Below are 23,118 nucleotides of genomic sequence, written 5' to 3'. Positions count from 1 at the left end.
ATTTTGGTACCATGGGTGTCGTTGCAAATCTGATGAAAATTAGAAATAATCCTCCCAGAAAAATGCACACACACACACACACACACACACACACACACACACATACTTCTGTATATTAATTTGTGGTTTCCATAGATGCTCTCATGTAAAACATTTCCCTTTTAGTGGAGTGATTTTATGTTCTCTTCAGTGAATGAATCAACTAACTTTTGAAAACAGATTTCACCAGTTTCCTTTTTAAAAATGTATTATTTAAAATTCTGACTTTTAACTCTCTCAAAAGATTAGATCATTCACTTCTTTCGTTTTACTGTGATCAGCAATTTCAAAAACCTTTGTAAATGTTTCTGAGACAAGTTCTGGGGAATTTTTATTTATGTCTGATAGGAAAGTGCAATAGGCATGGATGTATGCCTTCTTGGAAATATTTTCTTATAATTTTATGAGGAAATAAACAAATGCTGTAATATTATTCCCATATTGGTTTATATTAAATAAACATTGATACCCCACAGAGTCATGATCATAATTCAGGCTCTAACCCCCAAATATATTGTTTAGGGAGAAATAAATGTACAAATTTACAGAGTTACTATAGCCACAGAGGAAAAATTTCAAAAATATGGAGAGAAAAGCCTTTCAAAACTCACCCTCAGTGGAGACATAAACAACAATGTTGATAAGTCAATCCATACATTTCTAATGTCTGTACCTTATATTTTAAAGTTAGAAAGAAACTTCCTGAATATTTGATGTAAAAATTTGGTTTGAAGAAGTTTGGAAATTAATGTAAAGCTAACCTTAAGTCATCTTTTACTCTTAGAGTAAAGTCCTTAGAAAAGTTTGTAATAGTTTATAGTAATAATTTATCATCTTATTTTTTTTCTTTGAATCCAATCATCACAGACCAAGAGTAGTCAAGTTTATAATAATTTATTATGGTTGCATATCATTTGTCATATATAATAAATTATAGAAACCATAGCATCTTTCTAAACTATTTAATATACCATATTTACTTCCTAATGCTCACTGCAGTAACTGTAAGAAATTTAATTAGATTATACTTTAGCATTAGTTACAAGATAAAAAAAATTATAAATTTTTTCACAGTACTTTGGATTTCTGAAGGAACCATCATTTTAACTTTTGTGCAACCAATTTGAAAACATAAAAACCCTTTACTAACCAGAAGATGGGGTATGGCTTTGCTGAGCTGCTGAAGGTACTGCAGCTCCTTGACTTTGTACTCACACCCATGTGGTGTACTTTTCAGGCATCGTAATAAATGCAAATAAATCATCAATTACCAAGCTCTAGAAATCTATACCAATAGACAACATTGAAGCTTGGAGACATCTTGAAACTTCAAATAAAAATTTCAGTAAACAACTGGAGCATGACATTCTCTCTCCCTGTTTCCCTCTCCCTCCCCCTCCCTCCTCTCTCTCCTTTCCCACTTTGGTTAAGGAAAAAAATAAAAATAGTTCAGGTTGGATTTAAGTCCCAGGGCCCGACAGAGAGCCCCTGGCTGCAGCTCTTCCTGGGCATCTGCCTTCCTCGGTTTCAGTGCTCATTGCATCTGTCCAGGCTCTTCTCCTGACACCAGCATCAGTCCTTTCGGGCCCCGAGGGTTTTCAGATCCTTGCAGAAAGCATTTCGCTCTGCACTGTCCCAGCTCAGGCGTGAGATTGGTTGGAGTCCTTGTCACTAGTTGCTCTGTCCCTTTCCAGCCTGGGAGTCCTGAGGAGAAGCTGGCAGGGAGCAGTGCAGCGCCCGTGTCAGGGTCCCACACTCACTCGGCCTGTCCATGTCCTTTCTCGGGTGACGTCCTTGTCCATTCTCCCGGCCTCAGTGCACTTTGATGGAATATTTCCGCAGCTTCAGGAACTGGAAAAGCTTGTCTTTTGTTCTTTTCTTCAGGGCCATCAGGGCCCGTGTTTTCTCCTCCAGGTCTTGATCTATGGCCAAAATGATCTTGGCTCTCTCCTCTGCTTTCTTGTCCCCAGAGTTTTTGAAGAGCCTCTGTAGTGACTCTTGGTCGATGTTTTCAAAGATGTTGCCCACGGCTTTCTTGCGAGAGGCTGTGTCGAAGTGGTAGCCGTGGATGGATGGGCTGACCCGCAGCGAAGTGGACATGGTGACGGCTTGGTGGCGTGGCTTGGCTTTCATAGATGTGAGGATCTTGGGGAACTCGGCTCCCAGGCGCTCCAGAGAGTCTGTAGCAAAATCATTCCGGGACTGCTATTTAAAGCCTGAACAAAAGCTCCGGGCTCAGATTACACTGGTGACATCAGAGTGATCTCAAGGAAGAAAAATCACACACAGGTTTAACAGTTGAGTTGCCAATATCCTGTTCTTGTGCAAAAAGTTACCAAAAGCTGCATTCAGTGATGGGACGTGGAGGTGGGGGTTTCTTTTTATCTCATCTCTGGCAATAGGATTATAGAGACTTGGGCTCTTCTTATAAAAAAAGCAAAAAAAAAAAAAAAGAAGCTGAAAAAGAAGCTGAAACCAGGAAAGTGCAAAGGTAAGACACAAACCGGGTGGCTTAAACTCTCAGAATCTTTCCAAACAACTGACACGAAAGTTCTGCTAACGCAGGAAAGCTTCATCTGCCAGAGAAGTTATTAAAGTGTACTCCAAACCTTTGTGCCCTTTGGACATCTCTCTCCAGGGCCACTCCTAAGCTGTTCAGATAGCTTAACAATTAAGGACATCCGTTTGGACTAAGTGTTGATTGTAGCTGGGAGTTTACCTACAAAATGCTGACATGGCACAGCCTGGAACTGTGACCTTTCAGGGACTGTGTACAAGAGCTAATAGGTACTCACTGAATAAAAGTGTAAGTTAATAATAATAATAGCAATAGCAATAGATAATATCCCTTAGGCTTGTGTGTATATCAACAAACTTCTACTTTAAAACAGTAAAAAAGATTATCAGGTGCTTTATGTACACAGTACTGAAAAGGAACAAACAACTTGACTTTTTCTTTTAATATTTATTTTGGCATCACCCAGACATAAAACAACACCTTCTTTGGAAGAATTTAAATTCATTCTTTTCACCTTCCACAGTATTCAGCCAGCCAGGGTCCCCACAAATATATGGAACACTTATATTCATCCCACTGCTATATGTCAACTTCAAAGGGCCTCAGAAACTTCTCTTCATGGACCTTCTGCCTGATCCACTTTCTAATACTCTAAGAAGTTGGTCTGGTCTTCATTTTCCTCTCATCTAGTTGAGTCAAATATAAAAAATGCACAAAGGGAGAGTGTGGGGAAGGCACCACACTAGAAAACTAAGTTCACACCCTTCTTATATATTCATTCATTCATTTATTCATACACTCATTTATTTAGTCAATATCTATTAAAGGTCTACTTTTACCAACAACTTTTCTAAACATTGGAAATATAACAGTAAACCAAATAAAAGAAAACAACAAAATCCCTACCTTACCTTAATGGAGTTTACAGTCTACCTGTAAATAGATAATAGAAAGATGTACATTTATAATTTAGGTGATGCCAGGAAGTAATAAATAAAGCAGGATTGTATAGAGAGGAAAGTGGGGTTGAAGTTTGTGTAGGATATTCAGAGGCAGCTTCTCTTAATGAGTTATTATGCAAAGATTCCAAGGAGGCAAGAGAGTAAGCTGTGCAGGCAATTGGAGGAAGGGTGTTGTAGGTAGAGGAAACAACAAATGCAGAGGCTCGAAGATAAAAGTATCTTGGAATGCATGAAGAACAGCCAGGAGACCAGTGTGGTTGGGGCAGAGAGGCCAGAGGAGAGTGGGAGGAGGGAGGTGGGGGTGAGCCAGCAGTGAGAAGAGGGCAGAGGCAGGCTGAGTACAAACTCATCGGCTTTTTCATGGATTTAGCATTTACGCTGTAAGAGATGGGCAGCCTTTGGAGAATGTGGAGCAGAGAAATGACATGATTTTACTTGTAATTTTAAAAAATGTCTGACATTTCTTTGTAGAGAATAGCTTTTTAGGGAGACAACAAGAACATGGGGAGCCTAAAGACTAGTTAAGACATTTCCAAAATGATGCAGGCAAGAGATGATGAAGGAAGTTGCGCAGGTGGTGAGAACAGATGAAGGTTCAGTCAAAGGGTGGCCGATGTGAGGAATGAAACACAGACAGGAGCCCACGGCGGCCTCTTCCAGAGGAATGCTTCCTTGAAAGACATTTCTATGTGGGTTTATGTCCATCTCACCAATCATGGCAGCTGATGCTTATTCCAGTTTTTCCATGGACAAACCCTATGTTCTGTGGCCTACGACTACAGGTTTACTGGCATATGAAGCAAACCTTGAGAGAGCCCATCTCCCTCACTAAATACAAGAAATACTTTTATGACAACAAGGATTTTTACTGCGTTTATTAAGTGTCAAGAACAGTGCCAAGAAATTTACATAACCCATCTTAATTGTTGTCATACTCAAGACTTCACCAACCTTCTCATGCTCTGCTCTTTCTTGAGGTCATTCTTATGTTGTCTACCTCCAATTTATTGATTATTCCTAAATTTTAAATTCCAGTCTACCCTTATTCTCTGAGGTATAGACTCACTTATTTAACTAATTCATCAAAACAGATATATACATATATGATACTAATGTCTGCTTAGCTGTGAAAGTCGGAAGTCCAGTATAATTTTTGATATCTCCTTTTCTTTCTTCCCTTATCTAGATATATCCTCCATATATATCTAACACCAAGGGCTGTCAATTCTATCCATAAAATATTTTAAAATATATTTACTTTCCACTTTACTGCCTCTGTGTAGATAAGTCTCCATATGGTAGATGCTGGGATGCACAACCAAGAACTCCCTATAAGATTTCCCCATATGTTCAGCTGTCAGCCCCCCTCAGGGATTGCTACCACTGAACAAAGTCACCCCCTTCCTGGTGCAGCTGTATCTAGTGACTGATGGACATGAGGGCATGAAAACCCACATCCCTTCTCTAACTTGGAGGGGTCATCTACACTTCAGAGCATCCTTTAGGGTCAGCCGAGACCTCCTCCTTCCCAATCCTGTTTCTTTCCTATCTGCGGGCATGGATCCCAAGAGCACTCCCTAATGAATCACCTGCCTGGTGATTTCCACCTTGGAGTTTGCATCCTGGAAAGCCCAGTCTGTGACACCCCATCTTCTCTCACCTGGACAAAGACCATTCTCTACAAAGCATCCAGAGCAATATTTTCTAAACAAGCAACCTGATCAGACTACTCTTGCTAGTACTTTTAGGATAAGCCCCAAAATCTTAACATAACCTTTTTGAGCATGGTCTGCTCTGGTCTCTGACTACTTCTGTAGCATCCTAATTTGCCACTCTTCCTCCATGCCTTTATGTCTTCCAATTCCTTAAATGCACCATGTTCATTCCTGTCCTGGGTCTTTGCACATATTTTTTTTCTTCCTGGAAAGTTCTCTACTTTTTATTTAGTGAGGTAACTTTTATTCATTCATAAAATGTCAACTAAAAGCTACTTGCTCAGAGGCCTTCCCTGATTCTTCTAGACTAAATCGGGTATCCTTGCCAATGTACCCTTTACTATGCCTTGTTACAGATTTCAAACATATATTTATATTTATAATTACTTATAAAGTCTATCTCCACCAAGAGCAGGGATCAGATCTACTTTTCTCATTAATGTGCCTAAAGCTCCTGAATCACTTAAATGTTTTCATATTAATGTTCAGTAACAAAGTATACAATTCTATTTAATTCTCATAATAATCCTATGAGGTTGGAACTACTGTAATCCTCTTGTTACAGATAAGAGATTTGAAGCAATGACAGTTTTACTCCCTAAAATGTTCATGTTCTAATCCCTGGAACCTACCAATATAGGCAAAAAGGAACCTTATATTGCAAATGGGACTTATGGGGAGAAGGAATTTTACAGGTGTAAATAAGTAAAAAATATGAGATGTGAAGATTATCTTGATTATTTGGGTTGTCCCATGTAATCATAAGAGTCCTCATAAGTGGGAGGCAGGAAGTCAGAGGGGAGAGAAAATGCTCCACTTCTGGCTTTGAAAATGAAAGAAGAATCCAGAAGCCAAGGAATGTAGGCAACCTCTAGAAGCTAGCAAAGACAAAGAAAGAAATTCTCCCACAGATCCTTCAGGAGAAACGTATCACTGCAGACCCATTTTAGACATCTGGCCTACTGAACTGTAAGATAATAAATCTATGTTGTTTTAAGCCTCTAAGTTTGTGGCAATTTGTTACACTGGCAATAGGAATCTAACACACTCTGCAAACCCTTCATCTACAATAAGACAACTTGAACCCAGGGCTGATTCCAAAGCCTATATTTTAAACTCTATGCTGCATTGGTCTCAAATCAACTGCAAGCTCTGTCTTCAAAAAGCCTGACTAATGCTTCTACATGACATTGAGCAGTTCCCCTTGAGTACTGCCTAAAAGCCTTCAGATGAATTTGAGAGATCAAGGCATTTCAAAATTGTTTAGAGGACAAGACCACCCACAGGAAAACAATGTTGGTTTCTGTTTCCCAGAAATGCGACATAAGCCCTAAAGTTATGATTTGCTGATGCTCTTTGCCAAAGGTAACTCCACATGTGCTTGAAAAGCTTTTAATTGTTGTCACTCTGTTATTTCCCTTCTTTGTACAAGTATTTTCAGTGAATGATGTGGACAACAGGATCTAAACAATTTCTAGCAAGGACTCACAAATTGCATGTAGTTAGGATCACATCAAGAAAGGGACCTTACAGAATTTTGGCTTTTCTGCAGTAAAGACAGGAAATAATAAAGGCTATTCAAAAGAAGCAGCTTCTGGGTTAGAGTATTTTCTTCTGGGCACCAGTTTTCACCAGTATTGTTTTAGCATACAAAGAGATCAACCGTCTATTTGCCAGTAGTAAATGTGCTCAACTAGTTTTGTGTCTGATGAAGAGATTTGAGAAAACAAAGGGAAGGAAGAAGACAAACATTTATTAAGTGACTTTTCAACCTAATTTTCTTCATATACTATCTAAATTACTCTCACAATACTACTGGAGATAGATATTATTGACCTCAGTTTTGGCCATAAACAAAGAATTGAGCTAAACAACTTACCCAAGGTAAGTGGTGAAAAATGAATTGATTTCCAAATGTATATATATATTTTTATTTGCCAAATCTCCTCTGGGGGGATTATTTGATTCTCCTGTTTGTATCACCAAGACTCTAGATTTTACATTTTTAGATTAAAAAACATGACTTATGATTATTTATATCTTTAAAACATTAAAGATATAAAGGTATAGTAGCTGGTACATAGAATGTATCCAGTGAGTATTCACTGAATTATTACATGAATAAGTGAAAGAAAGTAGGCATACAGAATTTAATTCAATGCTACCCTTGCATACCAATTTATCTCTCTGATAACTTCCTAATATGAAGCATATAGAAGGCAGCACTGGAAATTTGTGCCTATACTTCAACTGAATTATTCCTGAACATTTTTGTTTAAACAACAAAAATTTCATATTGCATCACAATTACAAAGTGCTTTCACATATATTATTTATTTTTCAGCTTTCACAATACCACTGGTATTTTACAGATGAGAAACTGAGTATTACAGAAGATAAATAAATTTGCCCAAATCTTGGAACTAATTAAGTGACACCTGGTGCTGTAACTCTCATTTTCTAGTCCGACGTTCGGTCCTTTTTTCTACCATTGCACAGCTTTCTGATTTTGTTTATTATTCACTTATCTCCTATAGTTTGAAAATTCTGCCACAACTCTCTTTCATTTTTCTTTTATGTATGCATTAGGTGATTTATAGATTCATTTACAAAGAAAGTGTTCCATGCTTGCTATGTGCCAGGTACAATAATGTGTGCTTGAGGAATACCGTAGGGGAAACGGACATGCATGGTCCTTGTGTTTATAGAACATGAGGTCCGGAAAGGAAAAGAGATGTTTGGCAAATAAGTACACACATAGACATATGAAGAAAAATTTTATATAAGTGCTAGGAAATGAAAAACATCAGGTGATATCAAGGAGGAAAGAAGGTGAGGCTTCATTTAAGTTGTTTGAGTCATAAAAAGCCTTTTTGAAAAGAGACATTTAAACTGAGAATTGAAGTAAATGTTGAAATTAATCAGGAGCCTTGGCAAAGAGCCTTGAATGCAGAAAGAAATATTATGCAAAGGCCCTGAGGTGAGACTGAGATTGAAGGGCAAGTAAACAGGCACAAAAACAATGCAGGTGGGAAACATAACCAATGAGAAGAGGAGAGGAAGACGATGCTAGATTGGGAGGCAGGGGCCAAATGATGCAGCATATTGAGAGCCATGTTAAAGACTTAAAATTTTATCCTAAGAGCGATGGGCCGTCTAAAAGATTATAAGCATGGAAGAAAACTGCTAGGCTTTTTATTTTAAATTTTTAAAAAACGACTCACTTATATGTGGAATCTAAAGAACATAATAAACTGATGAACAAAATAGATTCAGTGACATAGAAGCATGGATCAGACAGACGAATCTCAGAGGGAAGGTGGGGGTGGGGGTAGGGAGAGATTAACCAAGGCATTTACCTGCATGCATAACCCATGGACACAGACAATAGTGTGGTGAAGGCCTGGGGAAGGTAGTGGGTTCAGGGTGGAAGGGGCCAAGGGGGAAAAAGGGGACATCTGTAATATTTTCAACAATAAAAATAAAGCAAAAAAAAAAAATTACTCTGGTTGTTGTGCCATCAAAGGCGACAACTAAAGAAAACAATTATGGTTTCAGACAGTAAGTAGATTATTCCAAATGTATTTTAGAAATAATTTCAAAGGGACTTGGTGATGAATTGGATAGGGGATGGGGTAAGGGTTAAAGGTTGCTCCCAGGTTAAGTCTTGAGCTCCTTGGTGTGGAAGGCTGAGGCAGGGAAGGTGAAAATGGAGAGAATTTGGGAGAGAGGTCAAGAGTTCAGTTGTACACACAGGGAATCTGAAATGCCTCGGGAACAGCCCAGAAAGTAGGTGAATATATGAATTTAGAGCTCAGAGGGAAAGTCTGAAGTGTGATTTTTATTCTTTACCCTTTCTCAGTAATTGTCAAGAAATCAACATTGATCGCAGCTTTCTTCACGCTACTTATGCATAAATCCAGCACCCAGAACAAAGCCTGGCACAAAGTATACTTCAAATAAATAATTTTAGAATTATTTTACATAAGAAAAATACTGCAGCCTAGAGACAGTTAACTAACATACAAAGATAAAACAGCTGGTCAGTGACCATGCTGTTTCTTTTCATCTGATGTTAAAATTTTCTCCATTTTTCTATACTTAACAATTGAAAGGGCCAACATTCTCTTTAGTAATTGTTTTGAGGGTCTTTTTCATATTCCACATTCATATATAAATCCTATTCTAGATTCCCATTCCTTCTATACTCATGGTGGTTAATCTTTTAAAACTAATCAGCAAACATTTTTTTATCCAGCAAATTCTATTAAATGTATTTTCATTCTTTCATTATTGCCGATGAGAAAGAAAGACAGTTTTAATTAGAAGCTTAGATTCTGACATTTAGTTTTGATCATAGAGAGGAACTAATTATAACTCTGAAGCAATACAAGTTTCAAAAAAAAAAAAAATGAGGAAACACATTTCCAAAGCCTTTTAGTCAAAATACGGGAAAAAGCCCACGACTTTCTTGAAATAAAGTTTAGCCAAGACCATTTTGAAAAAGTGCTTTTGTTTAAAATTATGTTTCTCCACGTGAAACGAAACAGCTGTCTTTGCTTAAGCCGTCAGTCAATATTTGCAGTTTCCTAAAAAAGGAACTGAAGATAAGCTTTTCTTTTTTTAAGTATTAATTAGCTGTTCAGATTCAGACATTGAGCCTCTGGTATTTATAGCTACTTTGAAAAGAAAACAATTGTGAACATAAACTAACATGCTTTTCTCAGGAAGTGAGCATGAGATATTTATATGTATTTATAGTAGGACGTGTGTTTCTATCATCTGTGACTAAAATAAGTCCTTATGAACCATCTCCCCCCACCCCCAGCTCGCGCCCCCTCAGTGCGCTCTGGCCGAGAGCGGTGACGCTGGCATCTTCCAGTCGTGCTCCAAGGGCCACTGCGAGGAGAAGGGGGAGCTTCTACTCTGTGTTTCCCAGATTGTGTATAAGATAAGTCATGTTGCAAATGATACACATGGCCGCTCCTGAAACTCCTCCCCTGTTTTCTTTTTCTGAGCAGGGTACTGGCACATCTGGCTCCTCTCTCTGCAGACCAACCAAATTCTTTATGACTTTCCAAGAACTATGTGCAGCCCAGACTTGGGGCAGGGAGAAGCCTGGTCAGTAAAGGTTTTCAGAGCCACTCGAGGGATCCTTGGAGCCTTGAAATTCTTCATAAGGTGAAGCAAACTCTTAGCAGGGACAACACAGCCCAGTTTAAATATTAATTGAAGGGTTAGTATGTGGAAGAAAAATTAGGCTTGTCTGAAAAATGCCTGGAGATAAAAATAAGGACAGTGCAATAAGTAAGCTCCAGGAAGACAGATTTTGACTGAGTACAATGAAAGGCATTTATTCAGGGAGTGAATAAGCCATGGGAATGTTCAAGTACGCTCAGGCCAACCATTTAGGAGGTACACTGTAGAGGCGTGTAACTGGTGTGAATAGACCAGTGCTTATTTTTATTTGATTTTGTAACCTTTCATCTATGACCCGAGTCACCATGTTATATACACCCAGATAGGAGTGTGTAACATTTTTGTTTCAGTTATTATATATAAATGTCACATACAAGTAATGTACATATAACTACAACGCAGATTTCAAAAAGACAGTTAAACTTACTAGTTTTATGCACTGTGTTTTCCATTCTATTGTATTCTAGTCTCTCATCTTTTAAAAATAGCTGGTCACAAACCATGAAACCAATTTTCTAACTTGCAGTTTGAAAACCATTGGATTGGACAATTTTAATGACCCTTCCAGTGCTGAGCAGGGGAGTCATGCTTTTAGTCAATAAATGTTTACATAACTAGTTGTTGCTCTGCTGCTGCTACTGTTGTTTTCCCACAGTTTTGCATAAGAAAGACCTTCACCACAGGTTCTGCCATCACTAGAATCACTTGGGGAATTATTATTTTTTTAAATGTCTCTGGAAATATATTGTAGAATTACATAAAAATATCTCAGTTGTTTAGACCATATAGGCATTTACTCATTAATTTGTCCATTTATTTAATAAAATATAATTTTATTTTATTTTGAAAGCCTCTCATCCACTTTGCTATATCCTAATGAAACAAATACTATGTATGCTTATTAGTCCTGTTTGCCACTCCTCCAAACATCCCCAAGTGTGTTCTTTTCCATTTATATAGGATAGGAGCTAGAAGACCAGGGGAGTGAGAAGAGAGCCACGATAGAGGGCAATGATGGTGATACTGGATATGGGAGTAGCCTTGGGTGAAAGGTGGCAAAGTAGATCCAAAGAGACTCCCAAGATACTCAACAGGATCAATTTTGAATGCATGGGATGAAAAACTGACCTTCTGCTAATTTATTATTTGTTGACACATGACTATGAGAGTCCCTCAAATGTTAGAAAAATTGCACAACTGCTTTAAAATCTAAGCTTTATCCCTATAGATAAACCTATTTTTCTATTTAAGCATGTCATACCCAAATTCTCAGACTTCCTGGGAAGGAAGGGAAAGTACCATTTAATATATTTATGCCTTTCAAGATCATTCAGTGATTAGCATTCAATAAGAATTTATTATGGATTTTATATCTCAAATGCAGAGCAAATGAATCATGGTCCTTAAACTTTGTCTGTTTTTGTTTCAAACACTGACAAATAAGTCCATGGTCACTGGACAATACTGACTGAATGTTTACTGAGCACATGAGAGTTCATTAACTATCTTAAAATTTTTCTTTTTGAAGTTGCTGACATCAATTTACTATATTGTCTTTTGTCTTTTTTCAAGGTATAGTATTCCACATATGCTCTCAAATAGTGCAAAACATTATTTTTAATTAATTATGCTCTAAGTTTTACAGAGCATTAAGTAATTCCTCTAGTGATGAAAGATGAATTCAATTGAAATGTTGGCAGAGCCAGGCCACCTGTCCTGTCATACAGATTTTGTGGCCAGGATGGCACCACCCCACTTATTTAATAGATTAGCCTCAGGAAGGTGAAGCAGTTTTCTGAGGGGTATAAGCTGCTTTTGGTGGCTCAGCAAGAGTTAAAACAAAACAATGGCTAATCTCCTGCAATGTGGGTAGTGGGCCGAGTTTGTCTTGAGTGTCTCAAACTCTTCCTCTTGATTCTTTACAGGTAAAAAATGCCTTCCCTTCCATTCAATCTTACTCTTCAACCGAATTGAGAATCAGCACCTCACACGAATTTAAGGCAGATAAGAACATTCCGTGATGCCTTTTAGAAAGAGTATTTGCATTTAAGCCGGATTTCTCTCCCACCTGACCGCATCCCTTCAGCTTCCTGCAGTTAATGAAAACACACAGCCCTCTCGCTTTCCTGGGCATAATTTCTATTCAGTTGCTTAATTATTGATCTTTATACAATTATATTATTTACCTGAACGATAGCAGTTATTAATAAATCACAAAGTATATGTTGAGGGCCTAAGTGTCTAGCCAGCTGCCCACTTGTTTTTGATTTTCAAAAGCAGTGTGCATAGCCTTATGGCAAGTTAGGCTCACTTGACCTGGGGTGATTCTCTGTCTCCAATCCCAGCTCATTTCCAGCATTCTGTTTGTCTAACCTTAAAGACACTGCGGAACGCCGAGTCCCTGGACTGTCCTCCGACCAATCAGGCCCCGTGTCCTGGAGTGTACTGCAGTTCTTGGCATGTTTGCTCCCCCGGAGCTCCTAATCCAGGAGGAAGTGGGGAAGCACCGCCAGGGGCTGCACCCCGAGCAGCTGCAAGGTTAAGCGCTCACTGGCCCTCCCTGCTTCTCAGAGTCCCAACTCCCTGGGGTGGCAGCAAAGGTTCAGGCTGTGCAGAAGAGGAATCTGACGTTCTGGCACCTTCACCTTCCTTCCTCCTTGTGCTGCTGGCAGGAAGTCACTGATATAAGATGACACTTTTTAAAAAAAGGAATGATCGAATGCTGCCTAAACCTCAAGCTTAGTTTACAGTTTTCTACTTGTCTAGGAGCCATTCAAACCGAGAGAGGACATCAGATCACATCACTTGATTAACAGGCATCTTGAGAATGGCTTTGCTATTGAATACCTTGCGCTAAAGCCAAATACCATAGTTATTGCTCGAGCTGAGAGGAGCTGCAGAGTCTATTAGAAAAGAGACGTGAAATAAGGCAGAGGACTGGGCCGCAGGGCTCAACTCATTGTCTTTCTGCAAGCCTGCCGTTGTTTCTGTGAGGTCGGTATGGCTACAGTTGGACACGTTGGGACCCAGGGCAGGCCACACAAGGACATGCTGATTATTTAGAATTAAAATCGTTCGAGAAGCAGCAGGAGCTGAAGGAACTCTCTGACTCTGCTCTCTCTAAATACTGGAAATAAATCATGTGATAGGTGTCCTCCCTGCCTCTGAGGGCTGGACAACAACCTTATCACAAGAGTTAAAAACAAATATCCAGAGTCAAAAACCTGTATAAACAAACCTTTTAATACCTTTACTAATTTACTACTTAAGCACAAAGCTGACTTAGATTTCTCTCTAATGAGCACTATCTTTCTTTGTCCTGTCAACTCTTCACAAATTTATTGTCTCTTTGTCTACAAGGTATAAAAAGGTGCCTGGTTCGATTATGTCTGTGAGCTTCATTTCATGACCTGAGCAACACGCTGTGATTTTTCCCAGGCACATGGATTAAATTGCTTTTTCTCCTGTTAATCTGGCCTTGTGTTGATTTAATTATTTTAGTACTAGTCCTGCTGTAAGAACCGAAAAAAGGTAGAAGGGGGCGATTTTCTCCCTCCCCAACAGACCCAAGACACAGTTTTTCAGAGACTCCGGAACTGCAAGGGACAATGAGGCATCTGACTGCCCATCTCCCGCCTCTGGCTCAGGCCACACAGTCATCATTTTAAGCAGGCAAAGGGGAGGTTCCCCTAACTTGGCTTCTATACTCCTGGGCATTGCTTGTCTAGTAACCGATCACTTATTTTCATTTTGATGATAGTGATGGGGTGGGGGGGATTAATTTCTCTTTTAGAATAATTCTGGAGAAAAACTGAAGTTTAAAAAAATGCCTGTATGGAATTTAACACTAGATAGATGATGATTATAAATAATCAGTTCTGGCAAGCAGGCCTCCAAGTCTGGGCAGAAGAAAGAGGGAAAGGAAGCCATCGTTCATGAGTTCCCCCTGTTCCAGGCACCTTTCATACACTTTATGTATTGTCAGCAGAGTCCTGTAAAATAGGTAGCTGAGTATTTGTGGAAACTGAGGTTCAATTAATAACTAAATACATAAGGTCTCATTTTTTTCTGTGGGACTATCTGAATCCAAAACCACAGAGAGCCTTTCCACCAACTGCTACCTCCACTTTTTTCTCTTGTGTTGGCATTCATGGTGTGCTGTACCCACAGTATCATATTTTACACACACACTTGCACACACGTGATAGCTAAGCTGGAATGGCTGTCCCAGTTCTGTGTGACTCCAGCTCCCTGCTTTCTCCACAGCCCCACTCCATTTGTGTGGGACATCTGCAAGAGGGCTTTACGCATGCCAATAATTTGCAGCTGTATTAGACCCAAGAGAACAAAGACAGAAGAGCTCTGTGATGGGGAAGACATGTGAATGAAGTAAAAAAGGAAGGAGAGTCATGCATTAGATGCATCTAGCAGTCAAAGCATGGCAGGGATGGCCAGCGTCCACCAGAAGCTGGAAGAGACCAGGACTGGGTCCTTCCCTAGAGTCAGCAGAGACAGCCTGGCCCTGCCAACACCTTGATTTCAGGCTTCTAGCCTCCAGAACTATGAGAGAACACATTTCCGTTCCTTTACAAAACTCAGTTTTTCATCATTTGTATGGCAACCCTGGAAATTAATACAGAATTCAATCAAAAGTTCCCCCCAACTAACTCTCTATCCCATCACCCTATTTTATTTTACCCTTAGCATTTATCGCTCTCTGAAATGACTATTATACTGTTATCAGTGTAATTAATAGATACACTTACAATGTGTATACCTATATATTTATAATGTTTATACACTTATAGATGTGTAATATGTGACTATTTGAAAGTACAACATGTATCTACCTAGCTCACCCCGCAGGGAGAAGATTGCCCATGTGCAACAGCTATATAAATACCTGCCGAATGAGTATGTGAACTCTGTGAACGCAGTAACAGAACTGCGCCCAGATAATCTCTGAACAAAAGCCTTTATTATAAATGCTGCCACCTCTTCCCTCACTGAAGGCCAGGTTATCTCAAATGCAAACTATCATTTCAATATTTCATTTGATAAATCTAATTCTGTGAGCATGGAACTCAAATTCTGTCCCACTTATTCAAACTCCCAGAGAGATGAAGAGAGTTGTAAAGACATGATTTTGCCTCAGTTAAGGGATATATATGTTTCAGTGTGATTTCTACAGCAAAGATTAGGAGTGGAAGCAATAATAGTAACTAGTTAATAAAAAACATAGAGAAAATGTAGTAAATCAAATATATCAATCGAAAGGACCAAATTAATTTACTTTTAGCTGTCCCCATTATTTAAGAACTGAAACAGAAGATTCATGAACAACTATGTCTTTTCCTATGACTTGGCAAAAATAAATTTATTTTTGAATCTGAGTTTAAGTTAGGCTAAATTGAATGTGGCTGTTTATGCTCTAATTCATCACACGATCTGCTTAATCAAGTTTGTGCTGGTGTCATTTTCTGTTTCTTAAGTATGAAGCCTTGCAGATATGTTGAGTATCAGAGATGAGTCCTAATGTAGAAAACTCACATTTGTTGTAGTGGGCAAATCTCAGGCTTCAAGAATCAAAGCCCTCTGATTTCTATCATGATGTACCACATAATCATAACCCAAAGTCTCTGAGCATGACATATTGTTTTTCATCTCATTTGTTTTTCTTTAAAATTTATCATAATAGTAAGAGAGGTTTATAGCAACAATTAAGAAACTACAAAAAATATAATGCTAAGACTATAAATCAGTCGCAGTCTTACCAGACTTTAAATAACTGTTAATATGTTAATTTTGTTGTAGTTGGTTTGTGTGAACGTATTCATAAATATATATATATATATGTATGTGCACAGCAATATAGATGTATTTCTCACAAAATTAAGAAAATATGGTATACAACATACAGTTTTTTGTATACTGCTGTCTTTTAAGGCTATATAAATATGGGTTTCTTTTATTCACATTCTATGTCAATTTTTTGCATGTGAATGTGACTTTAAATGGTTGTCCAACATTTAATTATATGAATATACTATACATTAGTAAGTGGTCTATTGCTGAAAACATAATCTATTGCTAATTTATAAATGATGTTTCAGTAAATATTGTTGTCCATAAGTATTTGTGTATATCACTGGTTATTTCCCTAAGGTGAATTCACATAGGTGGAATTGTAGAGTCAAAGTATATGAAGACTTTTAAGGCTTTTGTACCAATTCAGCATTCCTTCCAGAAGTATTTTTAGAATTCCTCCACACATGCAATATACATATATACACTTAATTCTTAGCTAAGTAAAAATGAAATTTTATTGTTTTGATGTTTTTAAACAATAACAAGATCAAACACTTTCTATATTTATATCCTTTTATTTTCTTTTTCTATCTATTCATCATATATTTTTAAATAGTTACCATTTGGGATGTTAATATTTCTCTTACTGATTTATATTATATTAAATTCATGTTAAATATGTTAACCCTTTAACAAACACTTTGCAAACGCTTTTCTTAGTTTATTGTTTGTCTTATAATTTTATTCTTGATATTTTCTTATATACATTTTTTAAGTCCACAGTAGGAAATGCAAATTAAAACAACAAGGCACTACTACACACCTATTAGAATGGCCTAAGTCCAGAAAAATGAGAATACTAAATGCTGGCAACGATGTGAAACAACAGGAACTCTCACTTATTGCTGATGAGAATGGAAAATGGTACAGGCACTTTGGCTGACATGCAGTTTCTTACAAAACTAAACAGTCTTACCGTATGATCCAGCAATCATGCTTCCTGGTATTTACCCGAAGGAGTTGGAAAATCATATACTCATTAAAAACCTGCGCATGGCTGTTTATAGCAGCTTTATTTATAATCGCCAAAACTTAGAAGCAACCAGGATGTCCTTTAGTAGGTGAATGGATAAACTGGTTCTTCCAGACATTGGAATACTAATTAGCACTAAAAAATAATGAACTTTCTAGCCATGCATTTTAAAGAAGAACCTAAAATGCATATTACTAAGTGAAAGAAGCCAGTACACACTGCATAATATGATATCCTGGAAAAGGAAAAACATAGAGACTGTAAAAAGATCAGTGTTGACCAGGGGTTGGAGAGAGAGAGGAAGGATGAATAGGTAAAGCACAGAGAATTTTTAGGGCAGTGAAAATACTCTGTATGAAACCATAACGATAGATACATATCATTAGACATTGGTCCAAACCCATAAGATATACAACACCAAGAGTGAGTCATAATATAAACTATGAACTTTGGGTGATTACAATGTGTCAGTATGGGTTCACCCATTGTAACAAATGTACCACTGTGGTGAGGGATGTTGATAATGGGGGAAGCTAGCTGGGAAATCTCTTTACCTTCCCCTCAATTTTGCTGTGGACCTAAAACTACTCTAAAAAAATAGTGTTAATTTAAAAATTAAAAAAAGCCTACAGTCAAGTTTCTCAAACTTTTTTATTATGTTTTCTTCAATTTGTATGCTAGAAAGAATATCCTCACCATGAAAAGGTTCAGGAGGTTTCTACTGAATATTTGCTACATGGCAGACCTATCTGGATACTGCGGTTGTAAAAAGGGTGGAGACTCTCATTGAGTTTACTACCGAGTGGTACTAGATTCACAATAAACAACACAGACATGAACTAACAGCAACATTAACTAACTAATTAAATGAATTGTTAGTTAGTGATGAGTTCAAAATTCTGCTTGCTTACAAACACACATACTACTTTATTTTGGCTTATCTCTCCTTAAAGGCACCTTATATGTGACTAAAATAAATTAATTTGAATTTTCAAAGTTCTATCCAGAAATCTCCTTAGCCAAACTCTACTTCCATAAGTATATTTTCTATATTTTTTATTGCAGATCACAGTGTTGTCAAAATTTCTGCCATTATATAGTATAATTTTTTTTTCTTCAGCACCCAATAACAATTTTTTCACTGTCTTTCAGGCTTACAATGACCAAGACAATTCTAGTTTTTGCCTACAACATAGTCTTAAAGAGAATGCCACAGTTTTTAGCTTTACCTTTTTTTAAAATTTGTATTTATTGATTTGAGAGAGAGAGAGATTGATTTGTTGTTCCACTTACTTATGCATTCATTGGTTGATTCTATATGTGCCCTGATCAGGGACTGAACCTGCAACCTTGGCTTGGTGGGATGATGGTCTAACCAACTGAGCTACCCAGCCAGTATCCCAATTGCAGGCACCACTTTAGGTTTCAGGTAGGGTTTGATCAGACAAACAAAACTAAAAATTACACAGAGTAAGGAATGTATTGTAGAAATTCATTTATGGGAGCTGGTGCAGAAGTCTACGGAAGACTGTTTGACTCTGACTCTGGTGTTGAGAATGAGGTTCCTGTAGGTTAGTGAGACCAACAGTGAAGAAGAAAAACTAGAAGTGAACTGGAGAAGAGTGAGAACAAACGGGAACATATGGGGGCAAATTGGAATCCACAGGAATGAACTGCAACCTGTATCTCTCACCAGTTCCGACTTTGATGACACCAGTGACCAGCAATTGAAACGTGTGTCCTTTGTCACAGAGCTACACACATACACACTTTTTTGGACTCAAAGTGTGATAGGCAGTTAGACAGACATGAACAGAGCAAGGGCGATGGGCCAGGTACAGAAGGTCATCACGGTGGAAAGCCCCAGGTGCCTAGCAATGGAGAGTTGTAGGTGAGAGGGTGGGACCTGGCCCCCAGGGTGGCCATTCCTCCCCTAGCATATTGCTGGTCAGGTGGTTTGGACCCCCTGATCTTTCCTTCCTAGAGATAACATATTTCAGCTCCAGGCCTGGAAAAGCAACAAAGCCAGCCACAGCTGACCATCTGCATTGAATAATGACACTCCCCCCAGCTCTGGCACTGACCAATCAATCAGTGGAGACCACAACCCTGAAAGGACACACCTGGAAAACTGCTGAATATTATAATGAGACCTTCCCCTGGGACCTCCCCTAAAATCTCTACCCTGAAAAGCCTTAGGAAGGAGGACCCAGTGCGCTCTCCCTCCAGGGAGCACGCCCACACCTTTCCCTCTCCCTCTCCTTTTCCTTCCCCCGCCTTCCCCCCTGGCAAGTTACCTTTAGCTTCCTCACTTCCAAGCACCAAAGCCCCTTCCTTTCTTTACCTCTGTAACTTGTTTCCTAAGCCTGTTTCTTCTAGGAATTACTTCTTCCACCTCTGTGATTTTCTAAATAAATGTTCTCTTACAGCTTGGGTCTTGACTCTGAATTCTTTCTTAGCCAGAACCCAAGTATTGAGGTTGCTGACCCCTGGTCCTGTCTGACCCTACAGGCCTAACACCAGGTGTCATTTCCCTGCCTACAACAAAAGAAGCTGAAAAACAAGATCCAGTGGAAGCTGGAGGAGATGGAGGAGCTGTTGGCCCAGTTGTGGCCCAGGACCACACATTGACTCAGCAGACACAGGTAAGGAGTGTGAGCTGCTGTGGCACCTGGCCCCCTACACTTTAGAGTGCAATGCTGTGTCACTTCCACCTTCCAAACAAATGTTTAAACAAAAGGTGTTCCTGCTCTGTTCACACAGCTGAAGGCAGTAGGAGGACACACATTGATTTAAATATGATTTCTGTAATCACGATTCACACAGTGCATGTTTTATTATGGGACCAAAGTCTAAGAGGAAGTGGGATCTCTCAATGCAAAGATTTTCTCTCCATTAATAGGGTAATGAAGGATTTGTATTTTATCAATTTTCAACTTCAGCTTTGGCTTCAGGAAGCACAGAGGTAAATAGGGACATTCAGTTTTCTTTATTATCTTTGTTCAGTGTTGTTGTTTTGGTTTTGGTTTTTTTATTGCTTTATAAAGGCTTTCCTTGTATTTTCACTTTTAAAAATTTGGGCCATTATTTTAACTTTTTAATATTTAATTTCTTAGGGCATCTCAACTTCTGGAAGCAGGCTGAGTGTAGACACAATGTGTTTGTGGTAGTTTTACAGCTGCCGCCAAGGCATTTTTTATTCTCTGTCTCCCTGCCTGCCTGGTTGGCTCCTGTTCTCTCTCTCTTCCTCCCCCATCCCTGTGAAATCTTACTTTATAGAATTGATATGGAAATCTTGAATTAAATGCAGCTGTTGTTAGATGATTTTTTTCAAGAAAACAAGGTCTAAGGGCTCATTTTCATGGAACAGTTTTACATACAACGAGGAAGACAAGAAAGGAAAATAGCTTTTCCTTATCTTACGTAAGCCTAAGCTAATCACATTGTGCAAAACCAGGAAGAAAAGAATATGACGGATTTTAGATTCTCATTGAGAGTTAATAGTCTGCTAGTTCGCATAAATTCAGTGCCATCTCCTGAGTTCCTAATAGTGCAGTACATGACAAGATAAATTGCTTGTGACTTTAAGCAAATTACAGAGTTTTACCAACCTTAGAAGCAAAGCTGAAACTTGTGACATTTTAGAAGTGTTCACAAGGCAGCATGAAAGAACTCCCAATTACAGCTGAGGAAAATGGCAACTGCAAACCTACGCACAGTCCTGGCTTCCTATATGCACCCCCCCCTTGTCATTCTGCACACACCTGTGCCTTGCAGGCATGTAAAGATATCTAGCCAAGAAGCCACAGGTGAAGAGGGTCAGGAATTAAACACAGGCCCCCCTCTGGATATTTTCCAGTATGTCCCCAATTTTCCTGAGGACCTTATCTGAATCTGTCATCTACGTCTCTCTCACAATGATTTACAAAGTCCACAGTAAATACTAGGTACATGCTTATTGAATAAATGATTTTGACTAGAAATCATGTGAAATGGACAGAACCCTGAGTGTGTCTGTCTGTGGGTGTGAGAAAGAGGTAGACATTTACGATGGTTGTATCTGCTTCAAGTGGCACCCTCAGCTAGAGCTATTGGCGGTTCTTGGCCACCAGGGTGCATCTATGCATGCTATCAGAAAACGACTTGGTTTTTCTCTGAAAACCAGTTTCCATGTAGATAATGGCTGGGACACTGAAGCGATGACAAAGACACAGAGTCTGAGATTCATTCGCGGAGCACAAAATTACATACTTCACTCCTTTTTCTTCTTGTTCAAAAAAGAGAGATTGGAAAAAAATCTCTCCTTCTGTTCTTATTTTCTCTTCTCAGCTCTCTTTCTATAGCCAAGAATAATGACCTTTAAGGTTTAACAACATGTAGACCTTGGAGGCAAGAAAGCAAGAACAATAAAGGCTTAAATACTCTGGTTTTACTGTGGAGAGAAAGATCCACTCTAAGGTCCATTGGAACAGAATACAACTGATTCTCATTATTTGTGGTAGTTGTGTTCTGTAAAGTCATCAGGGACACTGAATTAGTGACTACTGAACCATCGCTCCAGAGGGAAATACACCGATAAGTTTCTGAGAGCCTCTGGTCACAACATGTTCATCCACCAGTCAACACATACCTTGTTTTATGTGTGTTTCTGCTCAAAGACATCTTGTTTAATATGCGTTGTCGATTCATTAACACTGAACTCGCAGCCGCCAACACTGTAACTCATGCCTGAAAACTTATCCAGCACATTTTCTTCCCAAGGGAAAATGCACTGGATAGCACTTGGCACCGCACCTGGGAGCCATTTTAAACAGCAAAAATCACCAACAAAAATGTGGCACTAAATAGACCACACAAAAAAACACTTGTCTATAGTATGAGAGCTGGAATAAAAAGGCAGAGGTGTCTTCTCCTTCTGCCTCAGCTGGGAACGTATGTGTTGGGTGAAAGACATTTTTTGCCACTTACCTATGCCTGCAAATGGCCATGAAATTGCCATCAATATTGATTTGGGGGTTACAGATAAGTTTTAGCAAGTTGGTAAGTTCACAAATAGAGAATCCATGAATAATGAAGATAAACTGTATATGCCATCTGTGGAAAAACTGGGATCCTTTCAACTGAATCCAATTAAATGCTCCATATTTACAGTCGGGTCTATTATGCGTCAGCGTGGGTTCAAGAGGAGGAAACGAGTGGTTCCTAAGACGTGATTCCCGGTAAGAGTGTTTTCCCATTATGTGTATGACGCGTGAGAGGCTTAACCACTTGGCAAAGCAATGAGAATTATAAATAAAAACGCCTCTACTGTTAAAACCCAATTACATAAACGGAGACTATAAAATGGGGATATGACAGGTAAAACAGTGAAGTCTCTTGAAGAACATCGTGCCCGATGCTATTTTAGTGATGTTTGAAACCTCCCTGGGCTAGTGTGAACCACAGATGCTACTTCTGAAAGAGAGGTAATGATTGCCTAACTGGGTAACACTACAGGGAATCTGGATCTTGTTTTTAGATATGGGGGGGGGGGAATCCAAAGAGATAGAACTGTCCCCAGAGTACTTTGAAGAGTCCTAGTAAGTTTCAGTGCAGAACATTCTTTGAAAGAGCTCATTATAGCTAGTCCAGGCAATTTGTAGACAAATGGTGCTGAAAATCCTAAATAAAGCAGTAGAAAGCAATACAAGACAACACAGAAACACTCTATGATGTATATATTTTAAACCTATTTGATACTAAAAGGATTTTGTTGTTTAAAGGATTATTAAGGTGTTGTAGAGATGAAGAATTATTGCAAAACTTAAAAAATAGGACCCATAAAGTAGTACACGATGTTCAATA

The 23,118-nt window shown here is 38.7% G+C and overlaps 1 protein-coding gene across 1 annotated transcript; it reads right to left on the bottom strand.

Moving 5' to 3' along the window:
- Positions 1-395: 395 nt before the first annotated feature.
- On the bottom strand, positions 396-2,604 carry TCIM (transcriptional and immune response regulator). Its single transcript, XM_081127870.1, has one exon. It carries the CDS (start codon positions 2,170-2,172, stop codon positions 1,852-1,854), a length of 321 nt encoding a protein of 106 aa, XP_080983996.1. The 5' UTR covers positions 2,173-2,604; the 3' UTR covers positions 396-1,851.
- Between the last annotated feature and the right edge of the window lie 20,514 nt (positions 2,605-23,118).

The sequence above is a fragment of the Miniopterus schreibersii genome (genome assembly GCF_964146895.1).
Source record: "Miniopterus schreibersii genome assembly, chromosome: 2".
NCBI lineage: Eukaryota > Metazoa > Chordata > Mammalia > Chiroptera > Miniopteridae > Miniopterus > Miniopterus schreibersii.
Note: the sequence above shows the minus strand (reverse complement) of the source record. Positions and strands in the feature narration are given on the sequence as shown.